At 36.2% G+C, this 25,256-nt stretch overlaps 1 protein-coding gene across 2 annotated transcripts in view; it reads right to left on the bottom strand.

Annotated features, from left to right (window-relative positions):
* Positions 1-25,256, bottom strand: part of ARFGAP3 (ADP ribosylation factor GTPase activating protein 3) — a 33,415-nt gene that overhangs the window by 5,665 nt on the left and 2,494 nt on the right. The window contains exons 2-13 of one of the 2 annotated variants that reach the window (XM_048050123.2): positions 23,800-23,918; positions 20,939-21,011; positions 17,964-18,095; positions 16,513-16,596; positions 14,401-14,476; positions 13,934-13,993; positions 12,048-12,094; positions 10,549-10,694; positions 6,987-7,112; positions 6,246-6,422; positions 2,345-2,482; positions 1,043-1,166 (exon numbers count right to left, since the gene is read on the bottom strand). In XM_048050123.2, the coding sequence (XP_047906080.1) occupies positions 1,043-1,166; positions 2,345-2,482; positions 6,246-6,422; positions 6,987-7,112; positions 10,549-10,694; positions 12,048-12,094; positions 13,934-13,993; positions 14,401-14,476; positions 16,513-16,596; positions 17,964-18,095; positions 20,939-21,011; positions 23,800-23,918 (1,302 nt within the window). The remainder of the gene's footprint in view (positions 1-1,042; positions 1,167-2,344; positions 2,483-6,245; positions 6,423-6,986; positions 7,113-10,548; positions 10,695-12,047; positions 12,095-13,933; positions 13,994-14,400; positions 14,477-16,512; positions 16,597-17,963; positions 18,096-20,938; positions 21,012-23,799; positions 23,919-25,256) is intronic. The other variant, XM_048050124.2, reaches the window with a different exon arrangement.

Below are 25,256 nucleotides of genomic sequence, written 5' to 3'. Positions count from 1 at the left end.
TTGTAATGATATGTTTCGATCTTTTGAGTTTATGTCAGATAATTAACAATGAGATTATAGATTCAGTTTTAAAATACACAAATCCATCTGAAGTTGACCATTCTGAAAGCTGTTCCCATTAGTTTTCATGTAACTTATGCAGCATGAGCTTGTCCTCTCAACTCATTTTTGAATGCATCAAAGGGTGTGGCATTTACCATTGCAACACTGAGAGGCCCATTCACTATTAGCTCTCCTAAAACCGGTCGTTGATGACTATGCAGAGGATAATACACAATTCAACCATTAAAAACAACAACAAAAAATGTGAAATAGTGGCTAGGTAGGGTTAGGGAAAACCACACCAGTTTAGCATCATGTTAACTTTTCTAATCACATGATGCTTTTATGTAAACTCTTTGCAAGTTCTTAGTTCTTGGGAATGATGATAAAATTATTATTATTATTATTATTTACATCACTGCTTATACTGTGAATTTTTCATTGAAAATAGAATTTTAAGTGATCCCTTGCATTCAAAATTCTAAATAATATTTATGTCTTTTTTATTTCTAGGCTGATCCAACTACATGCCATTTGCTGAACAATTTGTGCTTAATTTGTCTTACAGTAGTAATGATGTTTCCACTTACATACACAGGGGACAGCTACTTCTATCAATAGTTTGTTTGCATCAGTTTAGTTATTTAGAATGGAAAAAGTAAGCCTTCGTCCAACATCAGACTGTTTCTTTCAAAAAACAAAGACTACTCAATCATAACCTACCACCTCTATCAGAGAAGAATGATGTTGGAGGTAAGGTTCTACTAGCAGCCTTAACTAGCAACCCCTTGAAAGGACATAGTGAACTATCAGTTATTGCAGACTGGTACATTTCCATCAAACAAACATGCAGATGGACAAAATTCTACAAACTTAAAATTTTTACAGATTTTAAGTATTTATTGGCTACTACTTTATACAATACCATGCTCTAGAGCCAAAGAATAGAGCCAAAGAATATTTTCCCATTCACAAATATTTATCATTGCTTTCTACTTACATCAGCACGATCTTGCCTTCCGAAATACATGTCTGATGAAATTGCTTTTACATTGCCGAATTTTTTTTGTGCCTCATCTGTGCTTAAAGATGGCTCATATTCAGGCTTACGACGAGATGCAGGCCTAAGAAAAAAATAACCCACATTAGCAATGTAACATTTATATCACAACAATGCAAAAAATCAAGAAAGAAGTACTATCATCTTCGTTTTGTGAAGCCTTTGTGATTTTTTTGGAAGTTGAAATTAAATCAGTATGAACACAGGACAAAGAAATTCAGATAATTAATCTGATATGGAGCGAATAAAATTTCAGTGACAGTTTTACAAGACGATGAACATACCGTATTTGAAATTCGTTAATCCTGTATCTTTATTTTTAGAGTTCATTTAAAAAGCAAGCCAAAATTATATCAACAAGAATAGAATATTCCTACAAAACCTCAAAAAAACACCCAAAGCACAATTCATATTTAAACCTAACAGTACAAAATGTTCAGCATCCTTTGAAGTATCATTTCCTTCTACCTCAACAAACATGCATATTCAACTATTTATTTATTTATTTTTTAACAAATATGCTCAAATAAAGAAGTAATAGCACTACGGACTTCAACACCAATTTTCTGCTGTATGTATTACTGGTCAAATCTTTAGAAAACAATAGATGATGCTTGTAGTAAAAATTTGTACTGAAGTGTACAGGTAAATGAAGAATACCCTTTTAAATAAGAAGCAAATAAGCCAGGGAAGTACACAAAACCCCATATTCTTACACCCTTCCAGCTCATTACGAAAATAAAAACACAGTTGTCACTAGAAGAAATACATTCATCTTTTATCATCACAAGTAGACCTGCTGTTTGCATGCATACTCAATATCCTAATCTTGAGAGCTGAGTACCCTACAGTTTCATTCATTTGGTAACTGGGTTCTACTTAGTTCATCAGACAACAAACAAAGCAAGTAAAGCAAGCAAATTCTCAAAGCAGTACAAGTATTTGAGGCTCTCTCCATATCTTTTATCTACTATCTCTTTTGCTGAAAAAACTTTGGAAATTGCCTCTAGTAGATTCGCTGCACAGCAATAAGCAAAACAGACAGTGATTAAATGTAAGAAACTAAACAGGAAAGTCAGCTTACAAAAAAAAATCAGCTAGGAAGTAAGTTTCTTGCCTGCTGATCAAAGCTATGACCAAATTCTAACTCTAGTCTGAAAAAAAATCCCACTACTCTGACCAGGACTCAAATTCTATTAACATCCTTTCTGTACAAAAATCAGTTAGCTTTTCTTGGCATACCTGTCTGAAAATCCTGTACTTTTTGAAGTTAACATTGCATCAACGTCTCTACTATTATCTTCTTTCTTCCAAAAAGAATCTGAATTGTCATCCCATTTAGAGAAAGTGCTGCTTTTCAAATCTGAAGAATCATAGTACCTAAAATAAAAGAAGAAAAAAAAATTGAAGGAACTCTAATCTATATTTAACCAACTGGAAAGTTCAACCTTTCTTCAGGCTGGATATGGTCATGAATATGCAGTGGACTGCCCAAAAGGTCTTGTCCCATCAAAGACAGCACGGCAAAGTTCTCATTACTTTGAAGTATTACATCTTCTTCAGTGTCAGGCAAAGCACTGGGAAAAACATTGTCAAGATAGTTGCTTGATTTAAGAGCAACCCTGAAAAAAACTTCATGATAGTCCCTGTGAGCAAGGTTTTCACATTATGACAACTCTAGAAGCCAGTCTGCTCATATAGGCTTAGTGCTCTTGACATTTCACACTAAGGTATCAGCTATGAAAAAAGCCACCACAATTTTCATTTGCTATCTCCTGCCACTGTACATGTAAAGACAGAGATGTGGAAAGAACTTCTGCAAAAAGAGTCTCTCCCCTTCTTTCCCAACAGACAAAGTGGAGTACATTTAGTGCTTTGAACAAAGGAGACTCACTGCAATGCAATCTTCATTTCACAATCTCACCACTCCACAGAGTGGACGTTACCTGCAATAGGTTCTTGAAGGGATTTTTTTCCGCTAAGAGAGGCTCTTTATGCTCTCCACCTTTTGGATACAGGTGGAAAATCTGAAGGAACAGTCACAGATATAAGTTGATACTAAGTCACTACACCAATTAAACCTTCTCCTGCTCCTGTGAGCTTAGGTTGTTTTCATTGCAACATGACGTGTAAAATAAACAAAAGGAAGGCAGAAACTCCCAGACTAAAGTGGTACAGCATCAGAAAGTAGTTCTGTCTTCCAAAGCGCTTCACTCAGCTGACAATCTCACTTATAACAGCTTAGAAATATGGCAAGGTGCTATATGCTTTCTTACAACCAGGGTCATTTTCTTCTGCCCGACTGCTCAGCTTGTCCTATGTTCCTTTGGTAGCATAGTGTAGAAGCATAGTATAAAGACCTGCGAGGAAGCCATTATGTAGCAAGGCTGTTATTCTTGCCTACCAACAAGCAACAGCAATCTTCAGGAGTTCCATATGGATGCATGATTACAAACAAGGGGTGAGATGGGGTAGGACGTGAAGCAATCTAATCTCACAATGACCATCAAAACCACAGGATGGAGAAGGGGCTACAAGACCTGATTTGAATAAAATGGCTTATGTTCTCCATCTCTCCTTTTCAGATTTTCCTAAATTTACAAAAGACTTCTTCAGTATTCAAGGAGGGGAAAAAAAAAAGCAGCATGTAATAAAAAATAAAATGTTACATTGTTATATTAATAAACTTTTTTTTTTTTTTTAAATGTAGCACACAAAAAAAAAAGGAAACAGCCTCAAGTTACATCAAGGGAGGTTTAGATTGGACAACAGGAAGGATTTCTTCACAGGAAGGGTGATCAAGCATTGGAATGGGCTACCCAGGGAAGTGGCAGAATCGCCATCCCTGTGGACATGGCAGTAAGAGACATTCAGTGATGGGACTTGTCAGGTGAATCTGATGGTTGCACTTGATGATCTTGAAAGTCTTTTCCAACCTAAATGATTCTGATTCTATATATTTAAACATTTAGACGTTTACAGATATGTATCAGCACTCTAACATCCTGCATGATTATTTGCTTTTTGGTATATACTAAGATGATACTAAAGTGACTTTGCCTCTATTTCAAAGTTACAGCTTGGAAGAAAAGACAATAACCACCTTATAAACCTTACCAAGTCCAACAATATGACTTTATACTTTCTTTAAAGATAATGGAAGTGTGCATGAAGTCCAATTAGATACTAACGCTGCTACAACTAGAAGAGCAAGAGTCAGGAACAGCTAGGTCAATTTATCTTCTAATTATTGATCTGAAATGCATTAAAAAAAACTTTCATAGTTCATAATTTGTCTGCTAGTAGACTTATAAATAATTTGAGAGCAGTAGCAGTTCTCTTCAAGGTACAAATAGGGAAACACTGAGATGATACATGTTCTATTTTAGAAGTCTGCTGCTAGTTTACTTGGTATATTTGCAATTCTGTCACTAGTGACTACACAACAAAGTAATGACATAAAAGCCTCCATGTTTCTATTTGCCTATCTACAAGTAATTAGGTACAATTTTCCATGTTTCCTTGGCAGCAATCCAATAAAATGCAATTTACAAAAGCACCACCTGTTTCTATCAGTCCAGAAACAGCTGTTTCATCCCAATTAATGCCTGCAGGCACTCTTCTGTCTCCTTCCCATCATCAGTATTTCATAATTTGCATTGCATTTGTGCTCTGACAGAAAAAATTTGCCTAAGTTTTTGCTTAAATTTTATATTTACAGACAAAGTCTACAAAATAAGACTGCAGACATCTACACAATTCATCTAACATATTAAGATTTATGCTTTTGTATTTGGCATCTGTCTAGGTAATAGAATGATGCAGACAGCAGTAAATCTAGCATCAGACTGATATTTGTTTAATTTTAAACTCAACATTGAAGACACATCAAAGTCCCACAAAAGAAACAAAAAAGAACAGAAGTCATTCTGTCAAAAAATTCAGTAGATTCCTTGATATGGCCAATGAAAGCTTATATACCAACACAAACATAGTACAGTACTGAACAGTGAATAAGACAAAACACATAAATAGCAAATAATTCAGACTATTTTCTCAGAAAAAGCGTCTCCTTTTCCTCACATTGAATGGGAGAGATGCCATCCAGAGGGATCTTGATGGGTTTGAGAGGTATGCCCATACAAACCTCATGAAGTTCAATGAGGACAAGTGCAAGGACCTGCACCTGGGTCAGGGCAATCCCAAACATGAATACAGACTGGATGATGAGTGGATAGAGAGCAGCCCTACAGAGAAGGACTTAGGGATATTGGTAGATGAAAAACTGAATGAGCCAGCAATGTGAGCTTGCAGCTCTGAAAGCTGACCCTACCCTGGGCTGCATCAAAAGAAATGTAGCTATCACGTCGAGGGAGGTGATTCTCTCACTTTCCTCTGCTCTCTCAGACCCCATCTAGAAGTACTGTAATCAGCTCTGGGGGCCCCAACATAAGAAAGACATAGACCTGTTAGAGAGGGTCCAGAGGAAGGCCACAACTATCATCAGAGGGACTGCTGCACCTCTCCTACGAAGACAGGCTAAGAAAGTTGGGGTTATTTAGCCCAGAGACCTTATAGCAGCCTTCCAGTATTTAAAGTGGGCCAACAGGAAAGATGTGGAGGGACTCTTTATCAGGCAGTGTTCTGACAGGACAAGAGGTAATAGTTTTAAACTAAAGGAGAGTAGATTTAGATTAGATATTGAGAAGAAATTCTTCACTCAGAAGGTGGTGAAGCACTGGAGCAGGTTGCCCAGAGAAGCTGTGGATGCCCCATCCTTGGAGGTGTTCAAGGCCAGGCTGGATGGGGCTTTGAGCAACCTGGTGTGCTGGGTGGTGCCCCTGCCCATGGCAGCGAGGTTGGAACCAGATGGTCTTTAAGGTCTACTCCAACCCAAGCCATTTTATGATTCTGTGATTCTAAATACATTCATGTCATTGACATAACTATAGAATAACGTCATCTTTCCTGATTTCACAACTTCACAACTTTTCTGATTCAGATGTAACCTGAAAATATAATATGTATGTAGACCTGTGGAATTGCCTTCTGTTTTTATCCTGCTTCAAATATATTGCATAGATTTGAATACATAACTTGCATATACTTCTGTCCCACACAAAACAAAAAGCCAATACATTACCTTGAACTAGGCGAAGAGAAATAAGAGTCTTCTACCTCATCAGTGTACTTTTTCTTCGGTTTTGCAATTGTTGGTGTTTCCTGTTCTATTGTCTGCATATCTGAGATGACTGAGTGAGAAATACCACTGGGGACAGGAAGAAAATTAAGTATGTAAAGAGATGACAAAGTCCACACCCTAAAAAAATAAACAAAATGAAAGGCCTAACCTAGTTTCTGAACCCTGCTGACAATGCCAAAGCTCTTACAGTGTTTTAAAAGCTTTTTTTTTTCTTTTTTTTTTTTAAATACAAACACCTAAGAAAGAGCGGAATTTTAAACAAAAGAAAAAGCCCTCGAAAGCTCAGCTATAGCTCTCTGAAGTAGTGACAAGATTTCTGAATACACAGACTATTTCCAACAACAGTTAAACAGTCATGTGATTTTTCAGCTTGTAGTAGATAAGCTACACTTAGTCTGTACTGTTCATTAAAAACATTCCAGCTACCTTTTTCATAGTCAGCTAACAGAAGAAAAAAATCTACATGTATCTGCAATCTAAGTTAGCACCCGTCTGGCAGGTTAAAACTTAAATCCATCAGAAGCAGTCCTGTCCTTTTCCCTAACAAATACTAGATTCTTTGATGATTAAATTTCCATAACCCTTCACACTTCAGTATATTTTTTCAATTCCCAATCAAAATCAAGAATATCTGCATAAAACCAAAGAGCATCCTTAAATAGTTTATAGAACTTCACATACCTTCTGTTGCTGCCAAATCCCATGCCAAGCCTCTCTAATTCATTTTTCTTTCTACCAGATAGATTTAACTTTTCTTCTTTTGTTTTAATATCAAGATCGCTGTAGGCCAATCGTAAAGATGACACACTAGAACAAAACATATCGGTAGAAAATAAGTAGTATGCAACGTAACAATGTATTTTGTTTTCTATGTTTACTGAAAATATTCATTATTAATAGGATCACATTGTTTGTTTTTACTTGTTTTGTTTTCATTTTTCAAAATAAAACATTGCACTATTACAGTTCAAGACACGGTTTTGCATCGCCATTAAGTCAACCTAAAAGTTTTGTATTTTTTCCCCCCACTGTCATAGTTGTATGTGCTACAAAATGATTACCAAAATTACCCAGTTCTGATATATTATAATACTGTGTCATCCATAACACAATACTAGTGATGTGTTCCCCTAATGCATTCCTTGGCCCTGCTACATCTCCACCCCTACTCTTAACGGTTTTATCATGTGTTACATATACTTGAGTGACCTTCACTAGGAGTAGACTATGCTTTCTTTTAATCGATGCTGCTCCCCTCTGTCCCAGAAAAAGCGTCTCAGAAGAGGGGAAGAGAATCTTTGCACATACAAAATCAAATATTTGATTTGACAATCTGTATTACAAAACCTTTGAAGCATTCACAACTTACTATTCTCTGCACAGCTAGCAACACATTCTGTCACCTGAAACATCCTCCTAATTCAACTATAGTAAATGCTCAGAGATACCATACGCCTTCCTATACCTCAATCTTAATTATTATTTTCCAGCAGTACCAATGTAGGAGACACAGAGATTTTTAATCCTGATTACAGAACTGTAGAAACACTGCTTAAAATTTAATTTGGTAGGTTAAAAGGGATACAAATAGTAATTTTAATGAGGAATATGGCAATATTTAATTCACAGACTATGGCTGGCATAAAGTGCAAATTAACATTATTAGAATCAAGGTAAATAAGATTTAGATGCTGCTTGTACACCTCATGCTCTTCAGTAGATGGGAAGTACCTAAGACTGAAAACAAGACATTTCCCTTGTAACTTTCCATCCATTTTGTACAGAAGCAGGAACGAAAATTAAAAGTTTTGGACCAAAGAGTATTTTCTTCTAGTGTGTGTCCTAACCATTTGATTGCTGAGACAGGCTTCTCCTGGCTTGCTCTTCTTCTGGCCCCATCCATACTTAACTTTAAACAAGAGTACAAGATGCCCCTACCAAAGTTCACACCCTGCTGGTTAGTGCACTCTCCTGCAAGGCAGGGGTGTGTTGCTGAGCCAGTTAGGACAAGAAGGGCACAGCATTTGGTCATCTTCCTTAACAGATAGGGAGGTAGGTACCATCCTCCTGTAAGGAGTGGGACATTGCTCCTCCACTGAAGAGGCGTTTCAAATAGGAGAGTGATCTCAATCATGTGATGATTGGATATCCTCTAATTGGTGTGTTTAGAGGGACCTAGAACTTGGGTCCAGAACCAAAAATTCATTGTCTTACGTTCAGATGCTTAAAATAAAAGTCAGTCATCCACTGAATGGTTTTTGAAATAAATTTTAAAAAATCAGAAAAATATATCTTCAAACCACAGAATATGTCCAGAGAAGTTTTTAATCAATTATTACAGTTTAAGACCAACTCTTACAGAGAAAGTTGAAAATGTTTTCTAAAGTTCAGCTTAAAGCTGCAACTGCAGGAAATCTACCCAGCACTTTAAGTAAAATGATTAGCAGCCTGTTTTATGAAATCTATTTTATGAATATCAAAAATCTCTTACCTCTTCAGATTAAAAAAAATCATCAGTATCTCTATTTGTTTTAAAGTAACCCCAGTAATCTATTCTTTTGTCAGTGCACAGCAAAAAATCAAGAAACTGTGTACCAATTATAAAATTACATTTCAAGTCTCAGGACTCTCTCTCCTTCTAAAAAGCAAGCACAAAAACGCATAATTTCCATTTCATCCATGTAACAAAGTCGCACTGAATTAATTTATTTTTTCTCATTACTCTAGCTTTTAAAATTAAAACCGCCACAAAAATTAGTTGGAGGCAAAAGCAATTTTTAAAGTATTCATCCTTTTTTAAATTTTGATATATGCTGCCATCTCCAGTTAAAAATCCAATAAATTAATCTCCAGAGAAGTAGAGTAAGCTTGCCTTCAGTGGGATCAGATCCATAAACTGAAGTGCATGTGCATTCCTCATGTTTGCAGACATTTTTGGAGGGTCCTGGCCACTGCAGAAAGGTTGCAGTGGACCTATACTAAAAATTGCCTTGAACCTATACAGATTATGTACTGACAAATGTTTCTGAAAAAAAAAAAAACAAAATTACTAATGTGAATTTCTTCTAAACTGAGTATCTTTGAAGATAATATCATTAATGAAAAATCATAACTCATGAACGATACTTTTTTTTTTTTTTTTTTAATTTAGCAGCATGTTCAGGTTTGGCAATCAGTGAGAAATGCAACTTCCATGGTAAAAGTACTTCGAAAAATTACCAATCTCTGCAATTAATACTTCTGATGCACACAAAACATCCGCAAAACATCTGCAGAGGACACGTAACGTGAGCAAAAGTAGCATGGAGGAGATTACAGGCATAAAGCTTGGTACCATGAGTTCCAAGTGATCCTGTAATTCTATAATTACATTTAAATTCAGAAATTTCTTTAATAGGTTATAAAAAATATGCATGTTAGCACTTAAGAGAGGATGTTAAAATTTACAACAGTAAAAGCGTACATAACCAACTCTTTAACGATCTAATTTTGATGACAACTATGATAATGTTAGAAACCAAAAACACGTAGCAGAGAAGTGTAATGGTGAGAACAAAGAACCATACCCTGACTATTTATTGAGAATGGACTAACAGATTTGAGGACACCAACAAAAACACTCAGAGGGTGAAAGCGGCTCCAGTATAAAAGAGTTGAAACTTAAGCAGGCATTTCTAGTCATACTTAAACTACCACCTGCTTTCAGCAGTGAAACTCGTACCCAACGTATATGAATAAAACTGAGTACCTGCATGTTTCCTAAGCTCTTAGAGAGACTGGTTAAGTTGTATTCAGGTCACGTCACCAAAACAAAATGAACTAGGTAACTAGCACTGGGTAAAGAAAAGTTCAAGAAGAAAAACCTTCTGTGGTATTAATCTTAGCATATTTTATCATTTATGTTACATTATTCATATGTATCAGTGGAATGCCTCCTTATTTTCTGCTTTAAACAAAAATAACATTAAGGTTATTTTTAAAGACAGGATTGGGTTATTTCTACAGTAAAAGAGCAACTGTCAAAACATATACCTAATGTGTGTGGGGGAGGGGGAAATAGAGCGATTACTTTTGGCCCACCTCATCCACATTTGGGGATTTTTAATAAGCAAGATTATTAAGCAAGAACTGAAGTTTTATTTGCATGAACTAGTCTAAGGTAACATTTAAAATGTTGACAATTACTTCATTAACATGAAATTAGGCATCATGGTTTACTGTTGTACATACAATTTATACTTACAGTGGCTCTTCCTTCTCAGTTTTCTTACTGCTATGAAGATCCTGTTGTTCCTTCATTTTATCTACAGCTTGTGCTTGTTTTTCAATCTCATTAAAGCTTTGACTGCTGACTTTTTGTGCCCCCAAACCGCCTTTTTTGGCACCAAGCTTGATTTATTAAAAAACAAAAAATAGAAGTCCCAACATTATAACTGAGACGATCACCTCAAATGATTTAAGAGTCAACTTTGAAAGCAATAGCAAACGCTATATACTGTTAGGGAGTATACAGCACAACTTTAATAATTATTATGTTGTATAGTAATATAATCAAATTTGTTGCAATTGAACCATTTGTTTCTCATTCACTTAAATCACAATTTATACTTAGAAGTGGCAACAAATTTTATATATTAGTTCTTATTTTTTATATTAGTTCTCACCGGCCAGTGCTAGTGTCTTATCTTACTATTAAGGATTGATTTATTCATATTTTTAATAAATGTGTACATAAGTATTTAATGATTTAAGGTAGTACAGCAATATACAAGTTTTGTACATCCGTGTATGCAAAACTCAAACACACAATGATTAGCTTTTGCATGTGACAAAGCACAGTGAACATTTTTAGATAAATATGTCATCTGAGAGGTTACAGTTTTGCGCTGGTTCTTTTAAAACAGTTCTACTTCTAGCTCATTACTTCAATACAGGAAAACAAATTCTTTCATTCTGATTATTGATTACTTAAAAAACCCTACTGAATTCTACAAATATGAATTGACACAATGATGGAGATTCAGATGTGGCAAAGCCCTCAAACTGCTGTTCTCAGTCTCCCATGCATTTAATTTGTCATCTGCAACACTGCAGCAATATGAATTTTCACAATATTTTTATCTTAACCTGTTAGCACTTTAATGGCTTCATGTAAGAGCTCTGGCCTACGCACACAGAGTTGTACAGTTTTAGTCTCTGACACTAGTTCACAAACTGTACATGCACCTGTGAACCCAGTTATGTTCTTACTGTAAAGGAACATATCTGCGTAAGCCGTTTAGAATAAATATGAAATTCCTCTTGCATATTAGGGCCCTCTAGTGGGATCAAGGAATAATACTGTTCAATCTAAACAAATCTGCTATTCATGTCAGGACAGCACCCAAAAAAATGAAGCTCAGATATACATGTGGAAGTCTAGACAGTTCAGTGAGCTGCATACATGTAAACACACTTAGAATTTATCTGAGGTCAGAAAACAACCAATTAATCTTAAGTACTCTACTACAGAGTAATAGCAATTTATTAGACAAAAATTCATCTTAACAATAACCCATTTTGAAACAGATCATTGGCTGTTTGATATAGAACAGATTTTCTATTGCATTTTATTTTCATCGATTGTTACTGATACATGTACTGTTTAGTATTAACATACACAATACATTTCCAAATTGCAATCTACATATTTCCAGAGATCTGTAATACAGAGAAAAATATGCATTAACTATATAGACTTACCCCCTTCTTAACTTGATTTGACTTCTTTTTTATGAAGGTGGTGTTCTCTGCAATGATTAAACGTACGTTACTTGACATACAATTTCATTAATTTCAGAATTGCAAAAGTTAATTTCCATAATTTCAGCCTCAAAACAGTTTTTCTATTTTTTTTTCTAATGCCTTAAGTATTACATTTTCTACATGAAGAGATTTAAAAACTAAACTGAGTTACATAGAACAGAGCGGTGAATATCACTAAGAAAAGGTAGGAAAAAGACTCTGAGGGTAAGGTACCTCTTGCCAGTTCTTAATAGGAATAAAATTATGGCTCAGTTTCTAGTTGTGGATACCAACTAGTACACAGACTTGACATTATAAATCAGACTAGAGGTCCACTTGATCCCATACCGCTTCCAGGATAAATTGTTTTCTGGATAGAAAGGTACTGGCTATGTTTAAAACAAGCAATGATACAGATAAAACATACCTGTATCATCATAAACATACAAAGTGTGAAAGTTCCAGCCTTAATGCTTTGTATTAAATATTGAAACACAGTAAATGAACCTACGTTCTGCTCATCACGAAATCTGACGGAACTCCGAAACTTGGTATTCTTAATGAGACCTTAGTAGACCTAACGACAGGAAAAATATAGTGTGCCTTATTGACAGCTACGTTGAGCCAAGGTATAAAACTCCCAGAATCAAAAGTTTTCAATTACTGACTCCTCCAAAATGCTTGTACATAAATGAAAACTGATTTGAGCTGAAATTTAGTTGGAAACAGGCTGAACAAGCATATACAGAACAGAGATTCCTCATGTAAGATAGAACTTTTGATGTCCAAAACAAACAAAAAAAGCACTAGTTTTATGAGAACATGTGTCATAGATACAATTGAGAAAACCAGGAAAGCACATGTGGGTAACTCTTTTCAATCCACTTGCCTCCATCTCATAAAAAAAACAAACAAAACAGCGAATAAAAAGAAAAAACAGTGATGAAGCAATATGACACTCTCCTCACTGTTAAATAAATTAAGATTCCGGACACTTAAGATTTTGTATTACAAATACAAGATTTGTAAACTAAATTTTTATGTTTAGTTTTCTGAAAAGGAAGCAAAATCTGCCTAAATAGAAATAGGGACCTAACGTGTTTGCTTAGCATAAATAGCAGGCCATTCATCACAGAATGGTTTAGGTTGGAAGGGACCTTAAAGATCACCTAGTTCCAACCCCTCTGCCATGGGCAGGGACACCTCCCACCAGACCAGGTTGACAAAAGGCTCCATCCAGCCTGGCCTCGAACAGCTCCAGAGATGGGGCATCCACAGCTTCTCTGAGCAACCTGTTCCAGTGCCTCACCACCCTCATGGTAAAGAATTTCTTCCAATATCTAATGTAAATCTCCCCCCTTTTAGTTTAAAACCATTCCATGTTGCCCTACCATTATCCGACCAAGTAAAAAGTTGCTCTCCGTCTTTTTTATAAGCCCTCTTTAAGTATTGAAAAGCTGCAATGAATAATCACAGCAGAATCACCCAGAATAATCACAGCACAACGCTCTATTCCACCCTGTGTGTAGATGCACAACTTCAAGCAGCATAACGGAAGGTGTAAAGCATTACTGGTCACCTATATTAAGTCTGATATCTATAGCATTTAAATTCATCAAGTCAGCTAGGACAAGATTGATAAAACCAGAAAGCAATTAACTAAAACTGATGGATACTGTTTATGAAAAGAAGTTGTAACACAAATTAAGATGTTTGAAAGTAACTCATGCACACTGCTATTAAACTAAGAATTTCACATCTCTTCCCAGTCACACATTCTTAGTAAGTATGAATATAAAAGTACACTATACTGGCTGCTATCATCTTCTGCTTATGCTCATTACCTAATGCAGCTTTTGGTGATGTACTAAGGCAATCAACACTTGGTCCATGTTCTGGTCCACCTGAAAGCATGATGAGTAACAAGGTTAAGAATATCAGAAGACTCATTTGAATGTTTAACATATCAAAACACAACTCACTGTCCTCAGGATACTGTTTGATATAGATACCATAACGTGCTATTTCTGTCACAGCTTTTCCAGTTACTAACAGAGCAGCATGCACCCAAAGATTCATCTGAAATCTTCTGAATCAGATTTTAATTTGGATTCCTATTAAACATTATTAAAGGAATATGTTGTCCCACACAGTCTAGCATAAATCTTCTAGAAACTCCTTCTTCCCCCAAATACTTAAGTTATTAGCATGATAAGGTTATTTAATTATTAAAGTAAAGTAAAGTAAAGAGAGTCTAAACGAAGAGACTATCAAAAAATGCAGCTTATTGTTAACAAAGAATCAGTCATACCTTCATAGCATTCTGGAACATTTTCTGAAGCTTTCTGCCGTAGAGAAACTGGCTCTGATAGTACCCATTCAGTATTCTTTGCATTGAAAAAAAAAACCACAAAAACACAAAGATCAAAAGTGCACACAAGATAGAATACATCAAATAAATATGAGCACTGTAATCAAAGATAACTAATTAGCTAAAATTGGATTCCTATGACTAGAGCTTCTATGTTTAAAACCTGTTACAGGAAATGTCTACCTTTATTAAAACGTATTGCTTAGCACCTGTATTCGTCTCTCAGAAATAACCCTCAAACACATCCTCCTCACCAGGCAAGTCTATGACCTGCTCACAATAACACCCACTTAGTATTAGCTTTTCCACCTATGCTGTGCCACTGCCAGTCCACACTTCTCTTCCTTAGAATCTCAATATCATAAATTCCCAATACTTCTCTCTCAAAACCATACCCAAAGAATCTCTTGCCCTGAAGCACACAGGCTGCTTGTCTCTGATCCCCTACTTTTGCAGCTATCAAAAAATTCTGCTTTGAAGATTTACATTATCTTATTGATAAATTTTCTCAAGGGGTTTTGTAACAAGTTCCTACTTCTCGTACTTCAGCCTAAATTTACAACACTTCTCTGCTTAACTCTTTCTCTCTAGCTTACTGCAGTTTATGCTTTTCCTACTCACTTTCAAGTATTCTTCCATATTGCCTTTTGCAAACAGAAATACTCTATAATGAAATTATATAATAATAATGAATTATATATAATATATATATATTTATATACAATTCATAGATGTAAACAATCTTCTGATGAAAATACTAGACTACAACTCACAAAAACTAATTTATTTTTGTCTTTGCAACAAGCATTTCTGAGTAATATAGCATTCTTCCCAAACTGTAAAACATAAATATTCTTTCCCTGGTTCAAAGATGTCAAAATTTATTTTTATAAGACATTCAAATATTGACCATAGTAGAAGTTCCTAAAATAAAACAAACAGATAAAAGACTGAAATTTCCTTTAAAATACGTTTTTGAAACATTACAAAAACAACAAAAAAGTTATATTTTAAAATGTCACAATTGAATAACTACAGGAGGGGGGAGTTTTTTCCTTTAAATTACAGCTTTTCCCATTCTTAAGCACCCTAGATATATTAGAAAGTCAATTAAAAACCTGCTCTTTTTACTGTGTTCCTTACCAGGGTGCAGATATGAACTCACATACGTTTTTATTACTGATTATGATATACATGGATCACCACAACATTATGGCTGGGGAATGAATGCAATGAATGTTTACAAAGTGCTGAAGAATATTCACAAGGCCTAATATGATATGCCAAGTTCTTTGCATTCTTCTCTATCCCAAAATATGCCTCATGATGATACTTAGTTATAGGTATTCACTGATTGCAACCATACTAGAAAACAATCATGTCAGAACACTTAATATTGTTGAAATATTTAGGAATACTAGGCATAGCAGTAGCTTAATTATTCCAAGTTTAAGATCACAACTACTGAAGTTGTTTTTAATGGTATTTTTTAATCTAAGACATAAGAGTCTCTGAAACACTGTTCTCTGAAATAAACACAGCATCTATCACTATAAGGCACTGAGAATGCAGAGCAGAGGTGAGATCAAATAAATGAAAACCAGTGGTAGCAACAGCTTTCAGAAAGTTATTTTAACTTTTTCAAAGAGGATGGAGGAATTCTGGAGGAAGAAAAAAAGCAACTGCTTAGCAAATATTATTTTTTACCATTAAACTTTATTCATCAAAAAAACAGTTATTACATATGAAGTTTAGATCAGGGCACTCCCAAGACAGGAATCATGAGCCGAAGTGGAATTGTACACCTAAGAAAAACACAGCTTCATTTCACATTTAGCTACAATTTGGGTCATTCTAAATTATCATCTTAGAAAGTGGTTCACATCCAGGAAGAATTTTGAGACCCACAGAAGGAAAAGCAGATAAACATTAACTCACTGACCTATCCTTTCTCTGTTAGATTTTCTTAGAGAGTTTAAAATTAATCACAGAGCACACAGCTCTCCTAAGAAGCTAGAAATCAAACAAGAATTAAATACAGGCAATCTATACCTTAGGAGAAACATGGGATGCAAAAAAGTCTTCCTCTTTGTGCTGCGGTGACACAGGTGGCATTCCACATCCATCTGTCCACAGCTAAAAGTATTTTGAGAGAGGTAGAAAGAAAAGAAGGAAGAGAGGGAGATTATTAATATTACAGGACAATTGCATGAATGCATCCTAAAAAAATGCACTTATCTTAAAACTGTTTTTTTTTTTTCCCAAGTTAAAAATATATTGATTTTCTTTTTCTAAGTATTTTTTCCTTACAAATTTATTTGAGCTTTAATACATGACATTCCTTTTTAGATTCAATGTCTGGTTATGTCTTCCCTCACATTACCCATTTTCTTCCTAACAAAATACTCAGTATAAGCTCTGCTGCAGTAATATTGTCAACATTTAATATCACTAGAGCTTTACTTGAACTTGTTTTACATCTAAAGCTGTCTAGTAAGTCAAAAGAAATATTCTCTCAAGTTAGTGATGAGAACCATATTAACTATAATATCTGCCATACAAAATTACAATTAATTACATTTCATAATATTTGATGAACAGATTAGAAGAAAGAAATGCAAGACATTTTAATTAATTTATTTAAAATTCTCACTATTTGATCAACTTCAAATGAATTAGTCATGGACTTAAACACACTGAATTAAACTATCAAAACATTCATTCTGCATATACAGAAGAGAGCCATTGTCAAACTTACTTAACACCTCAGCAGACCTAAATAACGTGTACTTTGCTAACAACTTCTTCCTGTCAGCAACCTAACTTCAAAGCTTTGACAGCACGCCTGCACTGCATCAGCGTTTTTAACAGAACAGGACATATATATGTTCAGGACATATATATATATATATATATAAGTTGCTAATTTTTCAAATATATTTTTGGTAGAAAAAAAGGAAAAAAAACATTTATCTGTTCAAATCAAAACCCACTTAAATCTCAACTATTTTGCAGTTAACTCTATTGGCACTTTTACATTTTCACATGCTGCACTTCTCAGTAATAATTCAGTTATAGAAAAGCAAAAATAAATACAATATATAATTCACGGAGAAGTGCTGGTGTTTTTGTTATACAGTAGCACAAACACAATTTTTCAGCACGCTTGAGAAACAAAGTAGTTTCCTTTTTGAAGAATACCTGAAGTTTCTGCCTAGGATTCCTGTAAGTTATTGAAAATGCTGCAAATGGTGTTTTGAGTAACCCAAAAGTGATCCCAAAATATGACGTTCAGCTCTACCCTCAATATTTTTTTTCAAAAAACAACAAAAAAGTTGCAAATAGTTTACTCCACAGCTTGTAACCTCACTGCAACATGTACCAGTACCTCCAACAGGCAGATAATCTTTCACATTATTAATTAGAAACTTAAAATGGCTCTGGATTGTAAAGAATAGAAAGTTTTTGAGAAATCTAAATTACGTAAGACACACATTACTCACATCAGTACCATGCTTTCTTGTTGCTTGTGTTGCAAGAGATTTAATCTTCTCTTTGTAAAGCTGAGCAGCACGACTGTTATACTTTGCATTGGTATCACTTGTTGTGCATCCATGTTGATGGAAAAAAGCAGACTATGAAGAACACAAGATGCAATGAGAAACACATTTAAAAACTAATGCAACTTAACATAAAAATATATCGCAATGCAGCAAAATACTCTCCTCCTGTATCTAAATATTTTAAATTATGAAGTCTGTGTAAATTTCCAAAATAAGAAGAAAACTCCCTTATGGCAACATATGTACACATAAAACAACATCAATAAATTAAAAAAATAGATTAGTGGTATGTTTTAAAAGCACATAGAGATACAAGCTTCCAACCATATACAAAGATTCCTAGTTTTGAATCTAACAAGGCAAGGAAGAGTTAGCTAACTGCCAACACCTGTGCTTCAAAGGACATTTCTGATATTCTAAAAGGTATCACTTGCTTTCATCTCAAGCTTGCTAGAAGGAACAATGTATGCTCAATAGCATCAAAATGGCTATATAAAAATGGTCTTCTTTAAAGTGTGTATCCACATATATATGTACTTATATATAAATATATATATTCACACACACACACTTTATATGTCTATTCACATACAAATAAAAACTTTGTTTGAAAGATTAAGAAATGGAAAAGCTGGGCATTTTTTTAGTACCTAGAATTAACTAGCAAATGATGTCATATGTTCTTGCACAGAAGAACTTAATATATTACAGTAAAACATAGTAAACAAGTTTCTGATAGGGTCAGCAAATCCTGACAACTGAAACTATAATCTCAAATGTAAATCTAATATACAAGTACCGGACTTCATATAAAAGTTAAGCCACAATACATTTCTGTGATTGCAACAAAAACGGTTATAAACATCACAAGTGTCAAAAGGACTGTGTATATTTGCATTTAGGTGTGTATATACATACATATATATATATATATCTATACATACACCTATGGAGTTGACATTCAGAGCTTTTCTTTGTAAACCCTAATTCCAATAATTGTAGGAGTTTATTCTGAAAACAAAAGAAACTCAGATCACCAAATTTTCTAGCAATCTCATACACAGCTATAAAGCTCATAACTGATTCAAGATTCAGTATCACCAGGAAATTACAGAATAGAAATACTAAATGTTAGTCTGAGAGTATTTCTAAGCAGTAGTTGGTAAAAATAGAATTCAGCATGTTATTGGAACAAAAAGGAAATTGTTTTTTCATGCAATTAGAGGGAAGATTTTTTACTTTCACTTTTTAAATGTTGAGGCAGTTTACTAAAATGGTCTTTAAAGTTTCAGCCATTTATCCTGCTAGGTAATCCAAAAGAGGTCATTATGAATTTCAGGTGTATGAGATGTGGGTATATTAGACCTATTGGTACAATGCATGATAGGAAACAGTGACATCCAAGCAGAAAGACAAAAATCCATTAAATTAAATAATAAATGTTTTCTGTTAATCTTCTGTGAATATGCTTTCTGAAATTATCTGAAGTACTTTTCAAAACTTGCGATCCCTTCCTTCCAATTGCCTTAAAATCTCTAGCTAAAAAAGGAAAGTATTTTTCATGCAGAATCTCCCCCTTCTGATTAGTTAAAACTATGATCTTTATCTGTTAGGAGGCGTAAGAGAAACGTGATGAGTAAATTCATATAACTGCAGTATACAGAAAGATACAACTTAGAAAGGATAGGCAGAAAAAATAGGGTAAAAACACCACTTTATTTCTGAAGTTACACAACTGCTCAGATCTGCAAACCAGAGACAGTGACACGCTGAATGCCTAATTCAAAGAAGATGGTTTGACTGGAAAATGCAGAATGGGAAGATTAATAATAATGATCCTCACTCAATTCATTCTTTGTATGGAAATATTTAAAATATTCTAATACTGAAATATTTATAAATATTTAAAATATTAAATTCAGAGATAGTAAGATTTAGGAGAATATTACAATGACAAGACTCAAGCAAAGCAGATTAAGAAAGCTCATAATTGTAAATGGAATGAAAGTTTGGTTGAGAGGGAACACAAATAAGCTCAAGACTTAAAGTTTCTTAAACAATGTTTACGGACTAAACACAAATGAAGAAAGATAAGGGGTAAGTTTCCAGGGAACTGGAAGAAAAGTAGAAGTGTCTTATGAAAGTTACATGTTTCGACACTGAGTAGTTCAGCTTAGGGAAGCAATCTCAACTACCAGTGGTTGATCTTTGAAAAAAATATGAGAAAAGAGGCAAGATTCCAGAGGAGTTGACTGAAGAAAGTATCATCTTTTTAAAAAGAAATTGAGGACAATACAGCAGTCAACATAAAACCTTAGTTTAAAAAATATATATTATGAAACAAGCTTATCTGTAAGTATATAAAAGAATTAAATCAAAAGTAACAGATTATATCAACTGGCCAAAACAAAAACACTGCTATTTCCTCTCTCTGACAGTGTAGCATGTCTTATCTTGACTTCAACTGTACCTAAGGCCTAAGTCATATCTTGACTTCAGCAGTGACATGACCTTTGGCAAGACATTTTCATAAACCACATACAGAAATATGGTCACAGGAAAACACTTGTTAACTAGGTTTAGAAGCAGATGGAAAGCCATCTTTCATCAGTTATCAATGTTTTGCTGTTAAATTAGATGCATTTTCAAGGAATCTGGTCTAGTCTTTTCAGTGATTTTTAATGACTTCTAAGGGAAAAAAAAAAATACTTTTGCAGATTATACCAGCATGGAAAAGTTGCAAGAAGCATGGAAAGTGAAATCAGCACTCAAAAGAATTCTTAAAAACAAGAAAAAGGAGAGAAACAGACTGGAAAAACAAAAATATTCTAAAAGATGAGAGCCGCTAAGGAAAGACAATAGCTTCCAAACCTAACAAGCTTCAATGTGCAAGGCAAACACTCAAGAGTACATACAGCATTTGCATTTCCTCCAACTTGCATGCATCTCAGTTGAAACCAAGACCAATTGGAATCCAGTTCTGTAGATCTGAAGAGAAAGAAACATTTTTAATGTTACTTTCACAGACATTTAAAATCTACCTCGTTTGTGTAAAGAGTTTCTTTCCCAAATTATCTGGGGGTGGTGGAGGGAGCATTGAGTATGAGGAGAATTCTAACAGTCATAATACTGTGATCATCAGGAATGCATTCCTGAAAGACCCCTCGTAACATTCTTTTATACGGTGACAAAGCAACAGAGGAAAAATACAGATTTTAGTTGATGGAAAACAGCTGCTTTTATGTGCAGTCCGTTCTTAGATGCATTGCTTTCACACACTTCAAATAGTTATATATTTGAAATGGAAGGTTCTATTTAATAGGCCAAAAACACCTATAGGATATAAATTGGGTTACTCATCTGAAATATGAGAAGCTCACTAAAACTGCACCAACTGACTGAGCCTATCCAAGTGCTGCCACCAAAGGGGAGTATAGTCCTTTACACAAAACCTCTCACTTCCTACCCCAGTACTGACACCGTGGTGGCAACATAATGAACTACTTCAGGAAGCAAAGTTGGCAAAAAAAAAAAAAATTTAGGTCTCCAAACTGGCTTGCTAGGCTGTCAGATTATCATTATGATCAACATACTGTAGCACTGCTGAAGATAATAAAGCGGTACTTGCCTCAGTCTTGACTGGAAAAATGATAAAATGCTTCAACATGCTTACTCACTTCTTTGTTTTCATCACAGACTCACAGAATGGTTTGGGTTGGAAGGGACTTTACACATCACCCAGTTCCAACCCCCCTGCCATGGGCAGGGACACCTCCCACCAGACGAGGTTGCCCAAAGCCCCATCCAGCCTGGCCCTGAATACCTCCTGGGATGGGGCATCCACAGCTTCTCTGGGCAGCCTGTGCCAGTGCCTCACCACCCTCTGAGTGAAGAATTTCTTCCTAATAACTAAGCTAAATCTACCCTCTTTCAGTTTAAAGCCATTACTCCTTGTCCTATCACTACACTCCCTAACAACTTGCTCTCCAGCTTTCCCATAGGTCCCCTTTAGGCACTGGAAGGCTGCTATAAGGTCTCCCCAGAGCCTTCTCTTCTCGAGGCTGAACATCCCCAACTCCCTTGACCCATCTTCACAGGAGAGGTGCTCCAGCCCTTGAATCATCCTTGTTGCCCTTCTCTGGGCTCGCTCCAACAGGTCCATGTCCTTCTTGTGCTGGGGCCCCAGAGCTGAATGCAGTGCTCCAGGTGGGGTCTCATGAGAGCAGGGAGCGACAATCACCTCCCTCACCCTCCTGGCCATGCTCCTTTTGATGCAGCCCAGGATATGGGTGGCTTTTTGGGCTGCAAGAGCACATTGCTGGCTCACGTTAAGCTTCTCATCAACCAACACCCCCAGGTCCTTCTCCTCAGGGCTGCTCTCAATCCATTCTCCGCCCAGCCTGTATCTGTGCTGGGGATTGCCCCAACAGAGGTGCAGGACCTCATGCTTGGCCTTGTTGAACTTCACGAGGTGCGCACAGGCCTACCTCTCAGGCCTGCCCAGGTCCCCCTGGATGGCATCCCTTCCCTCCAAGCCTGTTGACCGCACCATGCAGCTTGGTGTCATCAGCAGACCCGCCAAGGGTACCCTCAATCCCACTCTCCATGTCACCAACAAAAATGTTAAACGGCACTGGTCCCAATACTTACCCCCTGAGGAACGCCACTCATCACCGACCTCTGCTTGGACAGTGAGCTGTTGACTACAACTCTCTGAGTGCAACCATCCAATGCCTTACCCACCGTGTGGGCCCATTCATCAAATCCATGTCTTTTCAATTCAGAGACAAGGATATCATGGGGGACAGCGTCAAATGCTTTGCACAAGCCCAGGCAGATGATGTCAGTTATTCTTCCCCTATCCAATGCTGTAACTCCACCAGAGAAGGCCACCACATTTGTCAGGCGCAATTGGCCCTTAGTGAAGCTGTGTTGGCTGTCACCAATCACCTCCTTGTTTTCCATGTGCCTTTGCATAGTTTCCAGGAGGATCTGCTCCATGATCTTGCCAGGCACAGAGATGAGACTGACTGGCCTGCAGTTCCCTGGGTCTTCCTTTTTTCCCCTTTTTAAAAACATGGGTTGTATTTCCCTTCTTCCAGTTCACTGGACTGCCACAACTTCTCAAATACGATGGATTGTGGCTTACCAACTACATCCGTCAATTCCCTCAGGACCCATGGACGTATCTCAGCAAGTCCCATGGACTTGTGCACCTTCAGCTTCCTCAGCTGGTCTTGAACCTGATCTTCTTCTACAACGGGTGGCTCTTCATTATCCCAGTCCCTGCCTTTGCCTTCTGGGGCCTGGGCTATGTGGTTGGAGCCCTTGCCAGAGAAGACTGAGGCCAAAAAGTCATCGAGAACCTCTGCCTTCTCTATATCCTGGGTGACCAGGTCTCCTGTTTCCTTCTGGAGAGGGCCCACAATTCTGTTAGTCTTCCTTGTATCACTGACCTACCTATAGAAGCTATCTATAGAAGCCATCATCTTCAATGTACAAATAAATCTGCCAACAAATATGCGCTACTAACAAACACTAGAAGCAGGTAATGGGAATGGGCGCAAGGTACAAATTCTACCGAACCCTACGTATTTACCTCATTCCCAAGTAGCTATCAGATAAATCAAAGCTTTTACAAACATTAAAAATTTTTCAATCAGAAATTAAGAAAAGAATGAGTCTTCCTCTCTGAACAGCCATCTGAACAAAATAAAAAACATCAGAAGTTGAAAAAAATACCATTTTTAATGTAAAAAATATACAAACTACTTACCGAATGAAACTCAAGTGAACACCAAGGGATCGATGGGTCCCCGAACAATCAATACAAAGAAAAACTCCATATGTTATGCTTGCCCAGCTAGGATTTTTTGATCCGCAGTCAAAACATACCTTTAAGAAAATAAAAATCATTAATGTGGCTTATGCGTAACCATTTGTTATTACAGGTCATTCGAACATCCTTGTAGTGATCAGAACTTAATGAATTCATCCTTATAGCATGGATTTCATCCTTCCCGCTCGGATTACACGACAACTTCACATAACCCTAATTTTATAAAGAGTAGTTGCACAATCTGCCCAAACTCATACGCCTTCACCCAAACTAGACAGGACAACATAAACTCCTAGTTTCAGTCCATAATCAGTTTACACATGGATCACAGGTTGAGAAACAGTAGGGCAGAGAACCCACATCAATCTAGTTCAAGTACACATTTAACACAGTACTTCCAACACTACTGATATACAAAAGCTTTTAAGAAATGTTTTCACTTCCTTGACAGGCTGGGAAGAAAAAACAAACAAACAAAAACACTAAGAAGTCTCCATGCTAGAAACTACACTGATATAACTAGAGATTTTTGTCTTATTTGCGACTGGTCAAAGGTAACCTTCATCTGAGCAGCCACTGTCTTCCTTTCCAACCGCTGTATGCTGATGCAGGAAAAGAAAGCATATCAGGAGTAATAATCGAGAATTGTCTACACACCTAATCAAACAAGCCCTGAGTTTACATTCAAGTCAGCTAACCTATCACCAACCAAATTAATTTCAAGTAGATGCCCAAGAGCAGTTTGAGGCTAAACTCCTAGCTTTACTGTGGGTCTGTGTATCTTACACAGCGCGCATTTATCAGGCACAAGTTCACCATCAGATTCAACACCGGCTCATCCTCAATATGAATTTTAAGTCTGGGCTTCAGTTAGGCCAATAACCTGCAACACACATGGAAAGCATGGAGGTCACAGTTTCTGCATGTGTAAGTCCACTCTTTCTATGGAGGCTTAACAGAGCACTACTGGAAGGAAAGGAGTCTGGAAAGCATGTATGTATCCCACTACTGTATGTGCAAAACCAGGGTCATTCACTGACATGCAGCAGAAAGAAGAAATAAGAGAAAATCCACACAGAATGAGGGACAGAAGGAAGGACTGGAGAGAGTCCCTGAAGTAAGCACAGGTAGGAGAATTATACGCAGGGAGTTAGGGAAAAAGAATGAGTAACTCTTCATGTATGCCATATCACAAGAAAACATACAGCCTTAAGTAGTCAGAATTCATCCGCTTTTCCTCAATTCCCTCCATTCTTTGAACTAATTCCAATAAATCAATAAATAAATTACCTCATCTTCACTTTAAATTGGCTGTTTTCAAACAGTTTCTTACTAGGCTAAAAGCAGTATGAAGACAACAAAATAAGACAAGATTCTGTTGGAGATCAAAGCCA

This window comes from Anser cygnoides, chromosome 1, assembly GCF_040182565.1.
Source record: "Anser cygnoides isolate HZ-2024a breed goose chromosome 1, Taihu_goose_T2T_genome, whole genome shotgun sequence".
Lineage (NCBI taxonomy): Eukaryota > Metazoa > Chordata > Aves > Anseriformes > Anatidae > Anser > Anser cygnoides.
This window is presented reverse-complemented; position numbering and strand designations above follow the sequence as displayed.